Raw genomic sequence first — 21,877 nt, forward strand, 5'->3', positions numbered from 1 at the left:
ACTTTCATCATTTATTGACAAATGAGGCTGTTTTTGTATTTTAGCCACTAACGACTTTTGAAAACCCTCCATGTGAGTTTCATCATTTTTTGGCCTAATGGGTCGTTCCATTTTAGCCATTAATGGCTTATGAAAATCCTTCATAGACATGTTGTTTACATGCTTTGACTCTCTAAGAATGATTTTTTCAACCCCCCGAGCTTTATATGGAACATCATTTTTAACCATGCATGGCTCAACAACATGCTTTTTATCAAAGCTATTTTCATAAGTTGGCTTTTTAAAAATGGGTTTTTCAACCCCCGAGTCATTGATGAAATTATATTTTCATTAATTTCAGTCACAGATGACTTAAAAATATTTTGTAAAACCCCACAAAATTCAATCATTAAAGACTTGACAAAAAAGGTTAATAACTCATGTCTCCATTGGCAAATTTCTGCATCAAGTTGATGAGTTATTCTAATTAAGTAGTGTATTTTTTTCTTTTACCAAATAACATGGTAAGGAAGAAACAACTTGAAAAATTTTTTCATCAAGAAAATGGATCTTTTCTTAAAGATCCAAAATTTTTCTTTCACGCCAATATATTTCATATTGACAAGTTCGAATGGCGAAATCCAAATCGTTTGTCATTTCTTACACTTGGCAATCCCATTGGGTGTGCCAAAAAATGTTGGCTTATTTTTCCTACGAAGGAAAATATTATAAATGCGAGTGTGCCAGCAAGGATTGAAAAATCCTTACAGATTAAATTCAAGTCAATTATCAAACGATTGCGTTGACGGTTCTTCTACCTCAATGAAGAGGACTTCAAAATTGCCAAATATAAAGAAAAGAAAAACTAAAAGAAAAAAGAGGGAGACAGAGAAAGACGATTGAGTGAACAATCAAAGTAATAATTACTTACCTCTACTCCTATGCTTCGAAAATGAAGTGCATAAAATGCTTTGAAAAGGAAATGCTAAAAATAAATGCTTCGAAATATAAATCTATGTTAAACTATTCCTAAGATAAGGAAAATGACAAGAAATATTGAAATCAATTGTCTTTGATTATGAATTCTAAATCCTTTACAATGTAGCCATGAATGGCTATTTATAGGCAAATATTTATAGGAAAAAACTTCCAGCAATAACTACCCAATATCTACCTAAAATTACCCACTCTTCCATCTTCATTCCCATAATGTCACATATCCCTCAATGTCTTCATAACTTCCTTTAACCTCCAATTCATGCTCTATGTTCTCCACTTTATTCTCCATCATCTTTTCACATTTCATAACTTCTCATAACTTCCAAATGAGTAGGAGGATGCCACATATCTTGCAATTATATAAATAATAAATAATAATAAAAATTACAGATTTATGGTGCTAACAGATATTATTTTGATTATGATATAAAAGTTCTTTAATTCTACTTTATGTGGCATTTAGTTATAATTCAATTTTTTTTTTTTTTAATTTTGACCCATAGGATTGAGTTATGATGTTTGTGGTGATCAATCTCGTAAATGTTATAACTGGTATATGATACACATTTTTATCTAAATTAAATATATATATATATATATATATATTATAGTTTTAAAAAAAACATTTCAGAATATAGAGATGAAAAAAAAAAATTTAAACAAAGAATTTTGTACCACACGAAATTAGTAATCAAACAATCTATAATACTTTAATGAAACTTTAAAAGCTAACTTTTGAAATTTTTTTTTGCTTTTTTTTTAAAAAACGTGCAAAAAAATAGAAAAATGATGTAATCTAAAAAAATTAAAAAGCCAAAAAATTTACTTTTAACCGTATATCAAAATAAACCTTAGCTGCTCTCTCCTAACAAATGGTTACACTGGTCAAGAGTTTAAGGATTTTGTGGGGAAGTATTTTGCGAATGACGCTACGTGGACAAGATAGCCCGAGATGTCCGCTAAGGTGCCACGTGGATGAGTCATGTTGCCAAGGTGATCACGGCATTGCCGAGATATTCTGTGGTAATGCCGGAATCCCGAGGTATCTGGATAAAAGACAAAAGTCTTAGAACCGGAGAGGATCTCAGCTTGGATAAGGATAAGGCTCAAGAAGAGTTTATCCCTATTTAGCCGAGAGTCCAAGATAACTTGAGCTTGAGTCCACTGAGGTAAGGCTTCTAAGGAATCAGGTCACTACTGGTTATAAAAGTAAGGCGGGTCTGAGGTAAGTTCTTTCTGGTGAATTTAAGTACTATTTGCTTTTGTGAGAGAGAAAGTTTTACTAACTTGATCGTCGGAGTGTCCCCAATGGACGAACCACCACAGAATTTACATCTTGTCGTTGGTAGGTGGTTAGCTCTTTCTATTTTATCGGTACTCTCTAGCTGAGTTCCCTTTTTAGATGTGTGATTGGAAATCAACACCCACAGATTTTATAATAAAAAAAATATAAATAAAAATAAATAAACGGAGGGAGAGAGATCCAAAACATTACAAGCTTGTTATATATATATATATATATATATATTATGGGAAAGCTTGTTAAAATTTGATTGCTATGAACAACCTATTTTCTTAACAAGTTTTTTCTATTTTTTGTACCTATTTAATTTCGTATTCTTATTAAAGTCAAAAATATGATATTCTCTTTTTTCTTTTTTCTTTTGGAAAGGGGGCCAAGCCCAACTGCAAGAAAAATTACTTTCTCCGTCTTAAAATATTAGTCTCTTATTTTATTTTTCATTGTTTCAAACTATTAGTTGATTTTCAAAAATTAAGGACAAAAATAATATAAATTTTCTATTTTGCTTTTCTTTTAAATTCATTAACAACATAAAAAGTACAATTACGATAATTAATATTCTCTAAAAAATGTACTATCAAAAGATAATTTAAAAAAATTAATTATTTTAAAATATAATAATTGTACTATTAAAAAAAATTAAAATCTCCAAAGAATTATTATTTTGGGACGGGACTACAAAGAAGGGACATGAAGGGAACCAACTCCCACTATCCAAATCAGCACAGACGACGGAGAGGTAGGCAAAGAATCTTCAAACACCCCCCCCCCCCCCTTTCTTTTTTTTTGAGAATATGGGAAATATTTATACTAATAAATAATAACATACATAAATAAGACTTTAAATGACCATTCCAACCAAACAACAAAACGAAAAAAAAAAAAAAACAAACAAATATAAAAAATAAAAAATAAAAAATAAAAAAATCGCTAAAAAACCAACTATAATCTAAGAAAAACCACCAATCTTCTCAAATATGCGATCTAAAAAGCAAGATTTGCTTGAAAGTCCGCCGTCCTGTTGACGCCGTCCCCGTTGTTGCTGTCTAACTCTACTACTACCACCACCAGACTTCAGTCACATTCAAAAGCTAGAATTGAGAAGGAAATACAGCCACAATAGTATGGGAGAAAGCTTGAGAGAGAAGAGAACCATTATAAACCCCCATTTCAGATATAAAATGTTCATATTTACACTTTAAAACTACAAATCTATACTCTAAAAGTGTAGATCTACACTTTATAGAAGAATGAAAGAAGTTGCCGGAGTGTTGCCTGCGTGAAGCTAAAACACCACTGAAAATCGTCTAGCGAGAGACTCTCTCTGGGGCTCTCCTAAGAATCTGCCATTTAAACTTTCAGTCTTCTGGCTTCTTTTTGCCAAACAATCAGCCCATGCATTGGCTTCTCGCCACACCCTGTGGAGCTCGCATTTCCAATTCAATGACGCCTTGATAAAGATTGTAATTCAGTTCCACCTTGCTCAAGGTTTGCATAGCATGCAATGCTGCTAAGGAGTCTGATTCTACCACAATAAAACGAAATCCTTCCTCCCAAGCTATCTGCAGTCCCACCCAAATAGCCCGCAATTCTGCAGCAGCCAAGTCGACTGACTTTCCTCCCACAAAATTGTACTCCATATTTATCCAAAAGTACATTTATCAAATCATAAATACAAAAAAAAATTACTGTGTATGTTGACACATAAATTTCAACTTAGACTTCGTTTGGGAATAGGCTAATTTAGTAACTTTTTGACTATTTAGCTAATATATGAACTAAAAAAAATTAATATGTCTGGAATGACTTTTTAATTTTTTACGAAAAGATGTGCAAAAAATAGAGAGAAAAGAGAATCTTTGACTTTTTAATACGGATTGTTGGCTTTTTAATTTTTTCAGTAACTTTTAGATTTTTTGGCTAAAAAAACCACTTGCCAAACAAGGCCTTAATTTACGTTTAAGTTTCAAATACAGTCAAACAGGTACTGACACCTATAGCGCCTATGATAAGATTGTTGTAGGTAATCACTTCCTAAAATAATCAACTTGATCTGCTTAAGTGCATAATTAAAACGATGTCATATCTCAGTGACATTATGACACATGCAACCTACAAAAGATTACACCTATAGATCCTACAGCAAGAATACCATACACAATAAAGTCGAAATCATCAAAATGGTTAATCATATATGATTATGCCTAAATTCAAACAGCATTGCCATTCAAAATTCAAATGGCGTTATAATTTAATTTGAAATTCAAATTGAGGATGAGACCCTCTTATCACTTGAATGACTCTCTATAAATATGAGGAATCATCAAACAAAGGGGATAAAAAATCAAAAGCTAGAAGATGAGAGAGAGAGAGAAATTAAAAGCTTAAGAAGTCGTTACAAAAAGAAGTTGAGAGCTTACACTACACTGCAAACATCTGATACGATGGTGAGCATTAGGTAAAAAGTTACAAACCCAACTATTTCTTTTTCTTAATTTGTTTTCTGTTAATTTTTTGTTCTTCATTAAATGGAAGTTTCATTTAAATAAAATGTATAATTAATGATCTAAAATGCAGATCGAAAATATAAACCCACTATTCAAATAATCAACACTGTTTACTTCAAAAATTAAACAGTAGACATTTGTAATATGAATTTTAAAATATGTTAAAACATTTCACGTTTCAAAGTTTCAAAATTCGTGTCTACAGTGTGCTCTCACAATACTATCTTAATGTCTCTGCAAATCACCCGGTTACGTGTACTCTAAAATTTAGGGGTTAATCTCACGCAATTATATAGTTCCTAAAGACAATGGAGCAACGCCCGGGGAGCATTAACAAAATAAAAATAAAATAAAAATCTCCATAAATAGCATTGTTCAATCACTTTGAAATGTTTATTTATATTCACATATATATACTCGATCACAAACATTAAACCATATATAGACCTCCTAGCAATGCAAAATGCCATTCAAGCCTGTTTTCCAAACTAGAATATTAAATGACGGTAAGCACTTTTAAGCGCTGCAAAACAAGCGAAAGTTATTTGATTTAAAAATAAAAACACAATGCTCTTCACAGAAAAGCAAAGGGTCTGACAATTCTTACAGTCCCCATGCCCATGGCCTGACTTGTACAAAATAATACAGATGAACCTATGATAACAAAGTAATGGCAAAAACAAAAGAATAAATTAGAAAAATTAAACAACTAACTAGTTCTGATTAAACCCGATAGCAAAGAACAAAGCTAAACAATTTAACTCTCAAAAAGGGGGGGAGAAACAAAAACCATTACCATTACAAAATCTGGCATGCACAATCGACCATTGACCCTCTTAACCTGTTTAAATTGATGAACCAAAACGGATCTGAAAACTGAAAACACCAGTCAATATTACCGTTGGTGTACTTCATATGTAGCCTTTATGCACCAGTTCGTAGAACCTGCATTGGGCTTTTGAGAGACCGATATCCAAGACATATTGGCTTTACTTGAAATGATCTTGCCGAATTATTCCAATAAATTCAGAGTGCAAATCATTGTCATCTTTTTGCTTCCAAATTTCACCATTGGCATGGATAAGCCAGGATATTTGAGGAGAAAGTGATGAATAATCTGCACATTATAAAATAAATTAGTTCTTAAAATAATTGCTTTAGTAACTAAAATCCACCGAAGTTCAGATTCATGCAAGGCAATGAAAAGCCAACCATAAAATAGACCATTGCGTTGGCTACTACTAGAAGTAACAAAGAGAACAATACATCTCTTTATGTGAAAATCGGATTTCCAACAATCAGACTAACTGCCTGGGATAGCCTCCACAAAATGATAAGGAACATAAAGGCATTGGATAAAGTAATAATTGAAGATTCTGCATTTTTATTTATTTATGGTTTTTATTTTAATTAACCCTTGATATACCATGTGTGAGGTTTAGTGATATGAACTGTCTAATTTATTTTGTTGTACATACCAAGTGTTGGTTGTCTTGACTCAAAAAGATTTCGCAGCTGTTCGGTACAAAATCAAGCTTCAGCAAAAACACATCTGAAACACTAGGGGATGTACTTTACCTAATATTGTTAAGGGCACCCAATTACCCTACAAGTTGTATGCTTATTTCGGCATGAATTTGATAATGCACAGGTGGAAACAAAATAGAGCAATAATTGAACTTCACAAACACAGGAGGAATACAGTCTCAAGAGAGTCAAAAGACTCAAAACTAACACATGCAAAGCCCATGCACCCTCTAGCCAACCATGATGCATGTATCCGTTTGATATGTTTTTTCTTGCATGCTTTTACCTGTAACAGGAAGTGGATCTGGTTCTCTTGTACTGTGAAGAACCATAGTACCTGAAAGCACAGTAATGAATCCACAAAGCACCGATACAATACTGCTAGCACTCTGACCATACCAATCCTACAAATAGCAGAAATCTTACATTATATTTTACATTAGATGAGGCCAAAAGCATTTGAATATGTAAATCTTTAAAAATACCTTGAACATTATGGCACTGGCAAAAATTGTGAGGGATGTGAACATAGCATAATAGATTGGAGAAACAACTGCTGTGTTAAAAGTATCCAAAGCCTGGGGAAGAAAATGTTCATCAAAACATATAATTTCTAAAATCAGAGCTAAGCAACAAGTCAAGAAAATTTGCAATCAATCCAATGTAGCCTAGAGTACTAGTATTCGTTAGTTCCTTTCGTGGTTTATATTTGATTCAAACCATCATTTACTTTTTATGTAAATTGTAGTTAGGTTTGTTATGACCTCATGATGTGAGAGGTGGCCACATCCATTTAAGTGGTTGTAAAACACAAATGATGACCCAAGTGATCGGCACCGTGTAATGTAAGGGAGTAGGTATGAAAACCAATAGCCAGGACAAAGCTATCTGGTGTTTTCCTTTATATATCATCATGCCTTTCTTCTTTGCTGAGTCATAATTATCAAAGGCGCAAGGTACTAAGGCACCAAGGTGCTGGGAGGCATAGCATAAGGTGCAAGCATAAGCAAAATACGGTGCATGTTAGGTAAAAATGTATGCAAAATACACCAACTGTGGAAGCAATTAAATGTATGAAACACAAATTAGTTAAAAAGCAAGCATACAGTTAACAGTACAAGCTATAAATTAAGTATATGTCAACCTCTTCTTTGATTGCAAGGTCATCCTTTTTTATGAATTTAGCCTCCTCTATCACGAAGTATTAGCATGGATTTTGCCAATTTATTTTTTTATGCACTCATCATGACTGACAAGAATTGAACTTTTGGCTGCTTATTCTCTAATGCAGTCACTCAATCAGCTGAGTCATCCATTCATCCTCCTGTCAACCTAGGAATGTAAGATCTCAGATGATGTAAAACATTTTGCGGAAATCCAGAGCATTAATACCCAAACAGATGCAAGAAAAGCTTCAAAGACTGTGTTAAGGAATATATGGTTAACAAAATGGAGATAGGATAAATCTAGAATCAGCACACCTAGCAGGAGATGAAGGAATCGCCTTCAAAATATATAGTTTTATATTTATTCAAAGAGAATAAAACATACCAAATAACTGAAATTTTTTTATAAAAAATTTAAAATAAAAATTGGAACATAACATAACAGTAATTGTCAGTTTAAAAAATGAGGAATTAAAAAGAGTGACCTAGTGCACAAGCTATTTTTGTGACTCGAACTTGTGCCACTAGGACACTAACGACCAGCTTTTACTGTTGGGTCAATCGATCATTGAATCTCAAATTATTTTGTTCAAACTTGTTAGTTATTTCATATGTATAATGATGAACACATGTATTCCACAAATGTCCAAAATGTGTCTAGGTCTAAAAAAATTTAAAAATGATAAAAGGGGTGCTCACGAATTGGTTTTGTGTGGCTCGGATTGCGGGTTGGACCCACCCGGTGGTTTGTGGTTTGGGAAAAAGCGAACCCGCAACCGCCAGTAGTGCGGTTCATGATTTGTACGGATAGGATTCGCGGGTGTAAGGGCAGTTGAGAGCAGTTTGCGGATTGGAAATTTTCCTTTAAAAATTTATTTTTGGGGACTTTCCCCCCATTTTCTAAATATTCTTGTGGGCCATAAAAAGACAAACATAAATAATTCTAAACTATATAGTATGAGCAAGTTTGATAAATGAATTCTTTGTTATTTTTTTACTTTTTACATAATCTTTTTTAGACTTGTGTATTATCCACATCATTCAAAAACATATATAAATTCATAAACTATTACTTTAGAGCATCAATAATTAATGAATTAAAACTAGTAAAATTAAAAACAAGATCTTCTGGTTTGCCTAATTAGCCAACGCAGAACCATCACCTCCACTCTATGACCAAAACCCAATATCAAAAGCCTTCCCCAATGAAGATCAAACACTCAATAACGGCAAAAACCCATAACTGTTTCACCTACAATTACAGAGTCACTCCAACAAAACCCTACAATAAACTATACTTCACCTCCTCAATCCACAATTAGTGCCCTGATCAGAACCCCAATTTGTCCGAAATTGCAAAATTTGAGACCTTCCCAGTGATTGTTGATCTAAATCAACTCTTTTTTTTGGATTAAATAGAACATTTTGATCGAATCAATTTTTTTTTGGACCGAATCAACTCTTTTTTTGCTTTCATGACAAAACAAATGGACAGAAAGAGCGAATTGACCTCAACGAGTAAGAGAGATGAGAGGCTACTCTACTCCTTGCCGAAGGTGTTGCAGCCGCCGGCCGTTGAACACTGCCGATTGCTGATCACCACATAGAGAGAGAGAGACAGAGAGAGAGAGATGTGAGAGCAAGAGAACGAGAGTGAGTGAGAGTGAGAGGAAAGGCTGCTGAGATAAGAGAAGATTAGGGTTTGGAAGCAAAAAATCTAATCTAATCTGACAGTCCAGAATTTAAAAAATATATATTTGTATGAAGTGCGGGCAGGTGCGGGTAAAACCCGCGACCGACCTTCAACCTGCAAAATAGGCATATCTTGAACCACGTCCGACCGTAGTGAACCCTCGAAACCACCCAAACAAGTGCAGGTCCGATCAGGTGGGGCAGTTTTCATAAGTCGGATAACCCTATGCCCAACCCTAAATAAAACACCTTTGGATGTGTGTTCAACACGTGTTGAGAAGTGTCCGATGAGTATTGGTGTCCAATACAAACATGCCGCCTATTTTAAAGTGTTAGTTTATAATTAAAACTAATAAAACACCTTTGAATGCGTGTTCGACACGTGTTGAAAAGTGTCGGATGAGTATTGGTGTTCAACACGAACAAGCCACCTATTTTAAAGTGTTTGTTCTGCATAAACTAAGATACTCATGAGGGTTTAAGTAAAAAGTCATCCTACCATAGAAATAACTTCCTGCGTTGTAACAGAACGAAGCACTTTCGCATCTAGGCTAAATTAGACCATTGGCCTGGCTTGGGTACATTGGCTATAGGCTGAGGCCTAGAATCGTGGGCCATTGTACTTAGGCTTAGAATTGTAGCCATCTATCCCCAGGCTTGACCTTCAACTTGTCACTTGTAAACATTTTAAGGCTTAATTGTCATCAACTAAATTTCCAAACTAGACTCCTGCTTTAAAATTTAAATCACTTCCATGATTTTCTATGTTCTTTAAATTTTCCTTTCTTGGATCAGATGTTCTACATCAGTATTTTACATTGACATCATTCTTGTCTAAAGAACTCTATTTTTAAAATGAAAATCAATAGAGATAGTTAAAGCTTTATCTCAAATTTACAGATTGTGATCAATTTGTTGAAAGACGTAATAGAAAGCTGACATCTTGAGAAAAAAGGATATCTCCGAAGAGGCAAAAGGAAAATGGCTTCCTATTCATTCTAGTAATAAACACATACCTCATATTTATTCCTATGTCAACAGCAAGGAGATAAAAAAAGATTCAGAGGGATTCACCATTAGGGGTTGAATAAAATGGTACTGAAGGATCTAAATTGCCAAGAAGGGAAAGGTGCTTAAACCATCCTGATAAGAATACGGCCAGCGGATTTGGGATCAGAAAGGAGATAGGTAAACTGTCAATAATATTGGTGTTCCAATATGACATCAAGAAGAAAGTTCAAGCATTGTCCACCTCAAATCATAGATTTTTGCACAATGTAATAGGATACACCCCTAGTTTTTGTATTCATAATAAATGGGAAACTGTATGAAAAATGTTTAACCCTTAGACAAAGTTTTGCATCAGAATTAATGACCATTTCCATAAAATATTTAGTAGTTTTTCATTCCTCATTGGGATTTCATCGTTGGGATGCCCCAGTAAAGTCAATCTTCAGGCAATTTTCAAAAATCTGTATTTGAAAGCTTAATTTGAAATCTTTGAAGGGTTTAACTTTCAATAAAAATATAATCTCTTTTTCCTACTTGTTCTTCTTGTTGGGATCATTTCTTTTCTTTGCACTTCTCTGTTGATGTCAGTTTAGTGTTTTATCAAAATATATAAAAACAAACACATGCATTAATAGTTTCATATCTAGCATTAAAATTAGTGTTTTATTCAAACAAATTTTGCAAACCATAAGAACTCAATGTACTAATCCATCAGTAACTTTAGAGAAACTTTCATAATGTTATCAAGATATCCAACAATTGAAACTACAAAATATAACATATATTTGCGTTCCTATAACATAACTATTGTTCTAAAAAACCACCAAACAATCAATACAAGGTCAAACTCACAACATTATGATTTTGAATCATAATTCATTGATGGAAAGAAGATTTTCCAAGTGCCTTGAAATAAATATCTTCTATATGTTACCAATTCTCCTTACCATTAGATTTTAAATATAGATAATTTATTTTTTGTCCAAGGGGGAGAAAAATCCCAACACAAAAAAGACAGTAACCTGTAAATGCCTTAATTCAACTTTTAACAACCTTCAAGACTATAATAATAAATGAATTTAATAACTTGCTATTTATAAAGATTTGTCAAAAAATATATGCATCATGTCTCTTACATGTCCAGCATTTATGCATCATGTGTCATGTGATGTGTCAAAATTACTATTGTTTTGAATGTCATAACTGTCCAATTGTATCTTTCAATTTTTATCAGGTACTCAATGATGTTGAGAAAAAATAAGTTAGGACACTAATGCGGTGACATGACCTATCACAAAGTCGCAAAAACAGAGTGGAAGACTACATAACAATTTCTCAAGGCATATAGAGAATACGAGAAGGCGATCATATGTGGACAAGTGTTAAAAGGACTCGTTTAGTGCTATTCTAACATTTATAAGACCACAAAGGAAAGACAGGCTCTATTTTGATTATAGAAAGAGTAGTTGGGTTGGGTGTCCCATGGGGGCAAGGCATCCATTAGACAAAGATGTTATATGTGATCGGTTTGGTGGGTTTAGAATTGAGTTCCCTGTGATCACAACTAGAATTACACAAACACATATGGACCTGATGTGCTAGGAACTCAATGCCCTTGTGTTCACCTTCAACCATGTTAAATATCCAACAAAATAGACATAGGTTGCGTTTGGTTTAGTTTTAGAATCATGAATTGAGAATGGAGTTGTGTTTTGAGTTTATGAGTTGTTGAATCATGGTTTGAAAAGAGAAAATTTGTTTTATTATGAGTTTTAAAAAAAGTTTTGAATTGAATTTTGAATTGAGTTTTGAAATTTTGAAATAAGCTTTAAAATAAGAAAAGTTATTTAGTTATGAGTTTTGAAAATAGTTTTCAAAACTTAATTCAAAAACTTATAACTCACAACCAAACACACAACTCAAAACTCTATTGAAAATTCTATTCAAAACTCATAACCAAACTCTTTTTAAAATTCAATTCAAAAAAATAATTATTGAAAAAAAAAATTTATTTAAAAAATCAAAAAATTCCGAAAATATTTTTTTTATTTAAAATATTAAAAAAAGATATATTATTTTTTGTTAAAAACAATATGCGTCTAGTGCTTTAAAATTACTTTTGATTGTATATTTGACTAGAAATTTTTTTTTAATTGTTTTGTTTAAAAATATTATTTTATTTTTAAAAAATTACTGTGACAAATTAATTATTATTTTATTTTTATTTTTGTTAATTTTAAATAAATGGCCAAATAATTTGTCATTTTGGTCTTAAAAAAAAATTCTATATTTAAAAAATATTAAAAACAAATATAATTTTCTTTTTTCCAAATAACAGACAGCAATTGCCAAAAAAAAAAAAAAACACTGTTCCGGTCAACCAGCCAGACATCCGGGGAGGATGTCCAGGCAGACGACCGGATAGACCCAAAAATTCAAAAACTCTCTGATTTACCAAACATGTTTTCAAATGTGTCTTAAAATGTGATTTGAAATCATATTTTGAAAACTATAATCAAACAGAGGATTGAAATATGAGGGTTGAATCATGATTTGAGAATAGAACCAAACAAAGCCATAGAGTATTTAAGATTACATTCTTCTCATAATATGCGATAATGCAACTCTAAATGATTTCTCCCAAACCCAGACAATAGGTAATTTATAAGACAAACACTAAGATTTTATCATCTCCTCCTGCATTATCATCATATCATAACATGTGGGGACTATGAAGCCATACAATCACTTTTTAAATATTTACTGACATACAACTACGGTGCTGCCTAACCTAGTGCAATGTTGTCTAAATCATTGATTTTAAACTTTTGTTAATTCAATCATCAGCTTGTAGTGATTTTTGGATTTCTTACAGAAATTTTGTGTACACTATCACCACATTATCCACCAAGTTGCTATCTCTAAATAGAAGGAGAAAAAAAAAAGGAAAAAAAAAATACATTAGTATGCTTTAAAGTCTTGCATCGTTTTAGTACCACCTTTAGAAATATTGAAAAGAGAAAACGAATAAGAAGAAAGTGAACTGACCTTATTTAAGTAATTCAACTGAGTGATTATACACGTAAGTGCTACCATTGCGAAAACCCATGTTTGGAAGTGTGCTACCTGGCTTGAACCCTCCAATGTGAGCTTTATGGCAATCCCTATTGCTTTTATACTCATAACCTGCAAAAGAACACCAAGAAAGCTCTGCATCACAACTGTCACACAATTACTAAAGTGGGAATAAAATTTAAATTTAAGAATAAAAACAAATTTGTATAATGAGCAAGTGTTCTACATGGTCACATAAGAATTAAAAGAAAAAAATCTTAGATTTAGAAGAGGGAAAAGAAAAGGAAATGTTCCCCTATTTTCTTATGATAAATAAAAAATAAAATGATGCCTAAGATTTTCAATTCCATTTTATTTATTTTTTTTTTTTTTAACAAGACTACATCACATAGTTGGGAGAGATGGGCACTCTAATGTGCAAAGTAGCACATACACTTCTAAGGAGCCGTATCCTTACCAGACATTAGCAATACTCAAAATGCCTAGAAATATGTCCAACACTTTTGGGTGTGTCCGGATGTAAAAATGAACTTTCATAATTTCATATGCTTTAAAGACATTCTCTAACACTCCTCAACACGACCAATGTGACAAATGTGTCATTAAGTGTGAGTCTGACATCCTCAAGAATGCGGCTCACACCCCATATGTTCCTTAAAACATTTATGAAGAAGACATCATACATATGATGAATACAAAGTATGCAATAAGACAATTACAACATAGGAAAAACACATAATAATCAAAAAAAATTAAAATGTAAAAATCAAGCATTAGTTATGCATTATTTGTGGATCTTCTTATTTCATGTTTTACAAATGAAAAATACTTCAAGGTCAATGGAGGCTAATGCACTATCTCAAGGTGAATATGAATTTTTCTTAATTGAGTTTCTCCTTTCACTTACAGACAAGCCCCACTTAGAATGGCTATTGGACAACAACAAGGTTGGCAATTACCTCATAATTAGATAATTAATCCAATCATAATTTCATTATACATTACATATAAGAATATATATATATATATATATAAATACATCAATGCATGCACTGTCTATGCTATGTCAATGTGTTTATGTCATGTCATATCTGCATCCTGTGTCCGTGTCTAAGTTAAATAACTGGCGCAAATGGTTTCCTGAGGGAAAGATATAGGAAGGCATGGGATGCAACTCCTTTACATTTGATGTGGTTCATGTGGAAAGAGAGGAATATGAAATCTTTTGATGAAATGGAGTGCTCTATTAATGCCTTGAAGTGAATGGTGCAGCCTGCAGGTGTCCTTCTCGTTGTATACTTTTGTAGAGTTTTTGGGAGATTTGTACATCCTATAGATAAATGGGAATAGAAGTTTTTTGGTATAGTCCTTTCTATATTTTGTGTACAAGGTTGCACCCCATCTAACATTTTTCTTTAATATACTTATTTACACATTGTTGGGCCCATGTCCTACCATCTTAAGCTTTTGGCACAATTGGTTGCTTAACATGGTATCAGAACTTAGGTTGGGGAAATAATCTCCATGAGCATGGTGTCAAGAATGTCCTATCATCTTACTTCTGTGTCTCCATCTCTCTCTTGTAACATCACATTCTTGGCCTCTTCATCAGCTTGATGTCAAGAATGCGTTTCTTCATGAGGATCTTCTTGAGACAATTTAGATGACTCCTCCACCCGATTTTCGGGCTGAGGGAAAGTATTTAGGGAAGGTTTGCTGGTTACGCAAATCTTTGCATGATCTGAAACAATCTTCACAAGCATGGTTTGGTCACTTCAGTTCTATCATCATCTCTATGGGCTTTGTTCAGTGCCACTCAGATCATACTTGTTTCATCTGCCGTAACTCTGCAGGTCAGTGTGTCATCTTGTTAGTTTATGTGGATGACATTATTCTCACAAGCAATGATTCTGTCAGCATTGGTCAAGTAAAGTACTTGGGCCAAACTTTTGATATTAAGGATCTGGGATGTCTCCAATATTTTTTAAGAATTGAGGTGGCTCACTCAAGATAGGGGATTTCCTTATCTCAAAAGAAGTACACTCATGACTTGCTTAAGGTTACTAGTATGTTAGGGTGTAAGCCTACTTCTACTCCTATGAATCCTAATGTCAAGCTTACATCAGAGTCTGGCAAGTTGCTGGACGATCTAGGCACATATCAGCGTCTTGTTGGATGTCTCATATATTTGACCAACACTAGGCCTAACTTGACATTTGCGGTTAGTGTTGTGAGTCAGTTTATGCATGCACTCCATACAAAGCACCTTGACACGGTTCATCACATTTTGAGGTATTTGAAGACTTCTCTTGACTTAGGACTGTTCTTCACAAATGGCCCTCAATCTGAGCTCTCCTGTTTCATTGATGCTGACTATGCAGGATCTAAGACTGATCGGCGTTCTACTTCTAGCTTTTGTACTTTCTATGGTGATCATCTTATATCATGGAAAAGTAAGAAGTAGGCAGTTATTTCCAGGTCTTCTGTAGAGACTAAGTATCAAGCTATGGCACAACGAACATGTGAGATTCCATGGCTTCATTCTATTATGGGAAAGTTGGGTATTGAGGAGACTACTCCTTCCTCTTTATTTTGTGACAACAAATCTGCCATTATGTTATCCTCTAATTCTGTGCTTCATGAGCGTACCAAGCATATCGAGGTTAATATACATGTTATTAGAGAAAAGGTTCAAACTGGTATTGTGAGTTCATCCTTTATCTCTTGTTCACAACAGTTAGCAAACATGTTCACAAAGTTCGTGGGACCAACTCTGCTCCAATCATCCATTGCTAAACTACATTTGTTGAATGTCTTCATGCCAGCTTGAGGAGTGTTGAATTAGGAAATTAGAATATTTCGTTTATAGTAATATGTATAAAATTCGTGATTATATGAATCACGAATTTAGTGCCTTAATAGTTTTATTTCTTTGTTTGTAATATGGATTCATTATATATACATAGCTCTACCTCATTCAAAGGGGAAAAAAATGGCTGCCCATTGATGACAAAGTAGGACAAACCACTTGAATGTCTTCAATGTCCTCCTAGAGAAAAAAGAAATTTGTCTAGTGTCCAAATAGATCTGCCTGGAAGCCTATTATTCTCACTGAAAGAAATAGGCAGCCCTTTGAATGAGGTAGAGCCATGTATATACAATGAATCCATATTACAAACAAGGAAATAAAACTATTAAGGCACTAAATCCGTGATTCATACAATCACGGATTATAAACAAAATATTCTAATTTCCTAATTCAACAGGTCTTGGGTTAAAGTTTCTCCTTTTATATTTGGTCCCTGTTTGCATTTTTTGTCTCTCATTGACATTCTTTTTTCTCTCTATGTATGGATGTTTGCATCACATACAAGACAAGTTGCACATGAGTAAGGGTGTTAGATAACTTAATATACATTGTTAGGCCCATTTCCTATCAGCTTAAGCTTTTGGGACACGCTCAAGCGAAAAACTGGATGTCAAGTGGCCCACTGGGCCTTCAGCTATTTTTGTATGATTTCCCCTGTCAGGGTCTGGCCCTCGCCTACAGTAAATTTTTATGGGGGTTACTAAACGGGAGAAGGGGGGATTTGAAGAATACAAGGATACTTACCGTCAAAGATCCAATTACTGAACATATGCCAACATAAACCATTATGTTTGTCTGCCCATAGCGTGGTTCACAGTACAACACTAGCACCAACACCACAGCTGCTGCTGAGGCTGCATACAAAAGAAAAGCTGGAAAAAACAAAACAAAACAAATCAAATCAAAAGTATCAAGAGAAATAAACTAGAAATAGTAATCAAATAAATAGCAATTGAAGTACATCAATTTACCTGGTTGTGTTGCTAATTCCCAGATTTCTTCCACTGAACTTATACTGTGTTCAGTTGGTGCATGAAGTACAATCACGGTAGACCCAACTACGCACAAAACACACCCTAGTATGCCCATTTTTTGCAATTTCTCCTTTAATAAGAAGTGTGCAAGAACAGCACTGACAATGAAATAAACATAAGCCCACATTGTGTAATGCTTCAAATGCTCATTAAAACTGAAAATATGGACCTATCAAAAACAAGAATATTTCAGGTTTACCTAACAATTATACTTAATGCTCCAAGTGGTGTAACAAGCACAGCAGGAGCATAAATGTAAGCAATAAAATTGGCTAACTCTCCAATAATCACTGCCAAAATTGAAGAAAATAGAGTTTAACACTCTTTTAGAACCAACAGCTAAACACAATATTTTAGAAATTTCAGCAATGCAAGACTTACTAGTGACCATGCCAATCCACCAAAGTGGCTGCAGCAAATAACCATATCCTCCTGAATCTTCATTTAAGAAACAATTCACCATTACAAAGAAATCAAATGAATATATATGAATTAGACAAGGTTTGAAAAGTCCTTGGGGATTGGTTTCCCACGGAGACTTCCCATGTTAGGTTGAACTAAGTGATGGGCACATTGAGAAAATATGTACTTTTTAGTATCAAGGTCTTGAAAAGCAAATTGAACTAAAAGCAAATATGTACTTTCGTTGCATCGCCTTGATGCTTTTCTAATAAAGTTTGTTTATTTATAAAAATAAAAATAAAAAAAGCAAATTGAACTAATATTTTAGCATTTAAGACTTAGGAATGTGTATGAAAATTTTAACAAGTTCAGAGAAATTAAAACTCATTAAATTGATTTTTTTGTATGTATAGATAATGTGTACTACCAATATACCAAGAACGCCTCCTATAATTTGCAAGACTTTACCTCAATGTTTTCATCATCAGTTATCCTTTTTACAAGTCCTACTGACTACTCATTGACTTATGACAAATTAAAGAATTAAATGTACCATATTAAAATTTCCCATTGTTATTAACCATGGTTCCCAATTTCCACAACTAAGACCTATGTAACATGGACTCAAGAACAGGGATTAGGCGAGAGTGTGTGAGTGTGGGTGTGGGTGCTAGTGCATGTCTAAGCATTAAATCTTCATAAATCTAAATCTTATGACATGTATCCAAAACTTGAATATCAGTACAAGAATGTGTCGTGAACACTTATATATATTGCATATTAATTAATAATCTCATATAAGATGTTGTAAATTACGTATAAATTTAAAAAGAATTTAAGGAAAATAAATTTCTTTCTCTCATCCATGTGAAAGGCTATAATGTTTCTTTATTAAAAAATGTGAGTTTCTTCTTCAAATATCGTAAAAAAAATAGAGGATCCAAATGTCTAAATGGGGTATGAGTGTGGAACACATATCCCAACACCCTCATCATTGTCAAATCCGGTGGACACGGGTACTTTGAAAGAAATAGAAGAGTGTGGAACAATGTTTTAAAAGGCGCGCGCCTAAGCACAAGGCACAACGAGGCACAGCCTTGCACTTCAAACAAGTCGAGGCGAGGTGCAATACGCAAGGCGCAACTTAGGCAATAAGGCGAGGGATTCTTTCAAGGCGCGAGATGTGAGGCGTGAGCTTCATGGCCTTTACCTATTTTTCTACTCCAACTGTTGATTGAGTGCTATTTTTTGTGGGCATACCCATAGAGAATCAAAATCTTCAATATAAAATGACCAAACATAGTCAAAAGAGAACAAGAAAAATAAATAAATAAATAAAATAAATAATAAAAAAAGAAAACCTAGGTAGAGTAGATTAAAAAAAGTGATCAAAAAGTGAGAAGACAGCACGACTTAGGCTTCTTCTTCAGGTTCTTCTCTTCTTCTCTTCTTCTTCATTGGTTCTCTTTTTCTCTTCCTCAATAGGTTCTCTTGATTGGGTTATCTCTCTGCCTCTGTTTTTTCTTCCTTCTTCTTTCTTCTCTACTTCAATGGGTTCTCTTCGTTGGGTTTGCCTTAATTTTTCCTTTCTTTATTTTTCTTCTCTTCTTTTTTTCTTATTTTATTTTATTCTTCTCTTCTTCTCCTGCTTCTTTGTCGGGTTATCTCTATATTTTTTCTTCTCTGTTATACTTGTGAAGTTGTGCATGCAAAAAAGTTGGCTTGTTTCTCCTCTGTTTCTTTTAATGCAACCAATGCAGGATATTATATTTCTAGTTTTTAGAAGATTGAATGTTATGTTTATCAATTATTTGAAATGGTGAAACTTGCTTTATGATTTTTGAAATTCTATATATATTTGTTATGTTCAAAAGTTTGTCTATTTTATAATTTTGCTTTCCTTCTACTATGCGCCTCGCTTTAGTGAGGTGTGCGCCTTGTGCTTAGGTTATAGGAGACCTTATCGCCTCAATGCACCTAGAGTCTTTTAAATCACTAGTGTGAAAGATAGCTCTCGTCCATGTCAGAGGCTATAAACTTTGCTTCACTACAAGTGTAAGCTTCTTATTATAGAAGTAAAGGATTCAAGCTTGCATCCAATGGACACGGGCACTGGTAAGAATAGAAGAGTTCATATAACACTGCCCAATACCATGCCAAGCTGCTACTAATGTAGCTACTAACCTATTTGGGGGGATAATTCCAAGTCAGATAGTAAAACCCCCCCACCTCATTTTCATATAAGATCTTGCAACATATCCATCCTTCTACAACAACCAAAAAAACCCAACTACCCTCTAAACAATTTGTCTCTACCTTTCAAAATGCTACCTCCATTAATCCCACATACAAGAAGGCTAACAATGCAAACCCATTAATGCTACCTCCATTAATTCTAATTGTAATGAATTAACATAACCCCTTACAATGTGCATTATGTACAGTATGCAAAACAGAGGTACTGTATAAATTATGCATCCAATTAGCCAAACAAGAGCTGGGAAAATTAGGGATAGGGTTAAAATTACCAATGAATCACAAAAATTTCGCTACTTACTGGCACGAGGGCCCGAAGCTCCAGCCCTCTGGAGACCCTTCTTCTTGATAATGAAGCTGGATCCGATGAAGGCGCTAGAAGCAACAGCAAGAATGAACCCTATCAAATTATCAGTGTACATGACCGCAACAACAATTCTAGGGTTTTCTCACCGGGCAGTGGATTGTTCATCTGAATCTGATGATTGTGGCGCAAAAAAACAAAAACCAAAGAAAATAGAGGCTCCCCAGTGTTGGACACTTTGAATCGAGCAATTTCCGATCTTAGATTTCAATTTCGATTCCTATGAATGAACATACATGTATATATATGTATGTATGTCTACAATAATATATTATATATACCATGGCAATGACTGATAGAAGGAAGGAAGGAACGCAATTGAAACCATCACCTGCCAGTCCAAGCTATACGGTCACTCTTCGTTGGCAGAGCATAATACACACATTCTTTCTCTCAATGAGGGTGTTGCTGACTATCTTGTACACCCAGCTTGATCAACGGTGTGGGATGGTGTGTAACACTTGATCTTTCATTGTACACGATACCTCCCTTCAAATTTATAATTTTATCATAATTGCATAACGTGTTTGGTTTGAGTTTTTTTGATTAAATTTTTTTTAAATTAATTTTTTTAATTTTCGTGTTTTTTTATTTTTAGTGAATATTTTTTAAATTTTAAATATTTTTTTTACTTTTTTAGATGTAACTTATTTAGATGTATCTAAAAAGTAAAAAATTTGTGAAAAAAATATTTTAAAAAATTAATAAATACATAAAAATATAAAAAAAATATACTGAATTCTTATATTTTTTTATATTTTTAATATTTAGTGAATTTTTAAAAGATTTTTTTTACAATTTTTTTGCATTTTAGGTGTATTTATGTTAGGTGTGTCTAAAAAATAAAAAAATTGCTTAAAATATTAAAAAAAATTCAGTAAAAACAAAAAAAAATACGAAAATAAGAAAATAGAATTTTCTGAAAAGTATTTTTTGAAAAATATTTTGCATGACATTTGAGGATTATTTTGGGAAATGTTTATTTTGGTTGGTTTTTTAAATTCTTATAAAAAAAATATGTAAAAAAAATAGAGAGAATAGTTAACCTTTTAACTGATTTAGGTGGTTCTCAAAATAGCCCTTAATCAAACCCGTTAGGTTTCATCTATATGTTGGTTTGAAAGTCTCATAAATAATGTTGTAAAAGGATATTAGTGTTTGTACAATTTTCTATGTACAATAAGAAAAGCATAAACAAATCAAACAAATAAAATTTACTTACAAAATTTATTTACTGAAAACAAAATTGTACTCCCAATTTAATCAACGGTATGGAATAGTTTGTAACACTTGATCTTTGACTATATACGATGCCATTTTCCTTCATTCAAATTTGTAAAAATTGCAATTAATTTCTTAATTTTATCATAATTATATTAATTTCTCTTTCATTTTTTTTAAATTGCATAGCACTTAGAGCCAGCTCGTTAGGTTTCGTTTACACGTAGGTTTCACAGTCTCATAAATGGTGTCATAGAAAGACATTAGGCCTCGTTTGGGAACAAGTTAATTTAGTAATTTTTTAGCTATTTGGCTAAAATATGAGCTAAAAAAAACTAGTATGTTTGGGATGACTTTTTGACTTTTTACGGAAATATGTGCAAAAAGTAGAGAGAAAAGAGAATTTTTGACTTTTTGATATGGGTTGTTGGTTTTTTGGCTAATTTAGTAACTTTTTGACTTTTTGGCTAAA

At 33.2% G+C, this 21,877-nt stretch overlaps 1 protein-coding gene across 4 annotated transcripts; it reads right to left on the reverse strand.

The window, feature by feature from the left end:
- Nucleotides 1-5,302: 5,302 nt before the first annotated feature.
- Nucleotides 5,303-20,655, reverse strand: LOC114274664 (putative magnesium transporter NIPA6). Of its 4 annotated transcripts, none has more exons than XM_028216638.2 (9): nt 20,122-20,655; nt 17,544-17,600; nt 17,362-17,452; nt 17,100-17,260; nt 16,873-17,000; nt 13,233-13,370; nt 6,801-6,893; nt 6,602-6,719; nt 5,303-5,905 (listed from the first exon to the last, which is right to left on the reverse strand). In XM_028216638.2, the coding sequence occupies exons 1-9, from the start codon at nt 20,240-20,242 to the stop codon at nt 5,778-5,780; spliced, it is 1,035 nt and encodes a 344-aa protein (XP_028072439.1). In that variant the 5' UTR covers nt 20,243-20,655; the 3' UTR covers nt 5,303-5,777. The 4 variants fall into 4 exon arrangements, with proteins under 4 accessions (XP_028072439.1, XP_028072462.1, XP_028072448.1 ...); XM_028216661.2 differs by having other exon boundaries at nt 20,093-20,575; XM_028216647.2 differs by lacking the exon at nt 17,362-17,452 and having other exon boundaries at nt 17,100-17,331; nt 20,122-20,577.
- Nucleotides 20,656-21,877: the final 1,222 nt, after the last annotated feature.

This window comes from Camellia sinensis, chromosome 3, assembly GCF_055761805.1.
Source record: "Camellia sinensis isolate YWXY chromosome 3, ASM5576180v1, whole genome shotgun sequence".
Lineage (NCBI taxonomy): Eukaryota > Viridiplantae > Streptophyta > Magnoliopsida > Ericales > Theaceae > Camellia > Camellia sinensis.

Coding starts and splice junctions, on each gene's coding strand:
- LOC114274664 (XM_028216638.2), bottom strand. CDS start 20,242: ATGTACACTGATAATTTGATAGGGTTCATTCTTGCTGTTGCTTCTAGC. Junction 17,601..20,121: donor AGCTTCGGGCCCTCGTGCCA/GTAAGTAGCGAA, acceptor TCTTAAATGAAG/ATTCAGGAGGATATGGTTAT. Junction 5,906..6,601: donor AGATCCACTTCCTGTTACAG/GTAAAAGCATGC, acceptor TATAATGTGCAG/ATTATTCATCACTTTCTCCT.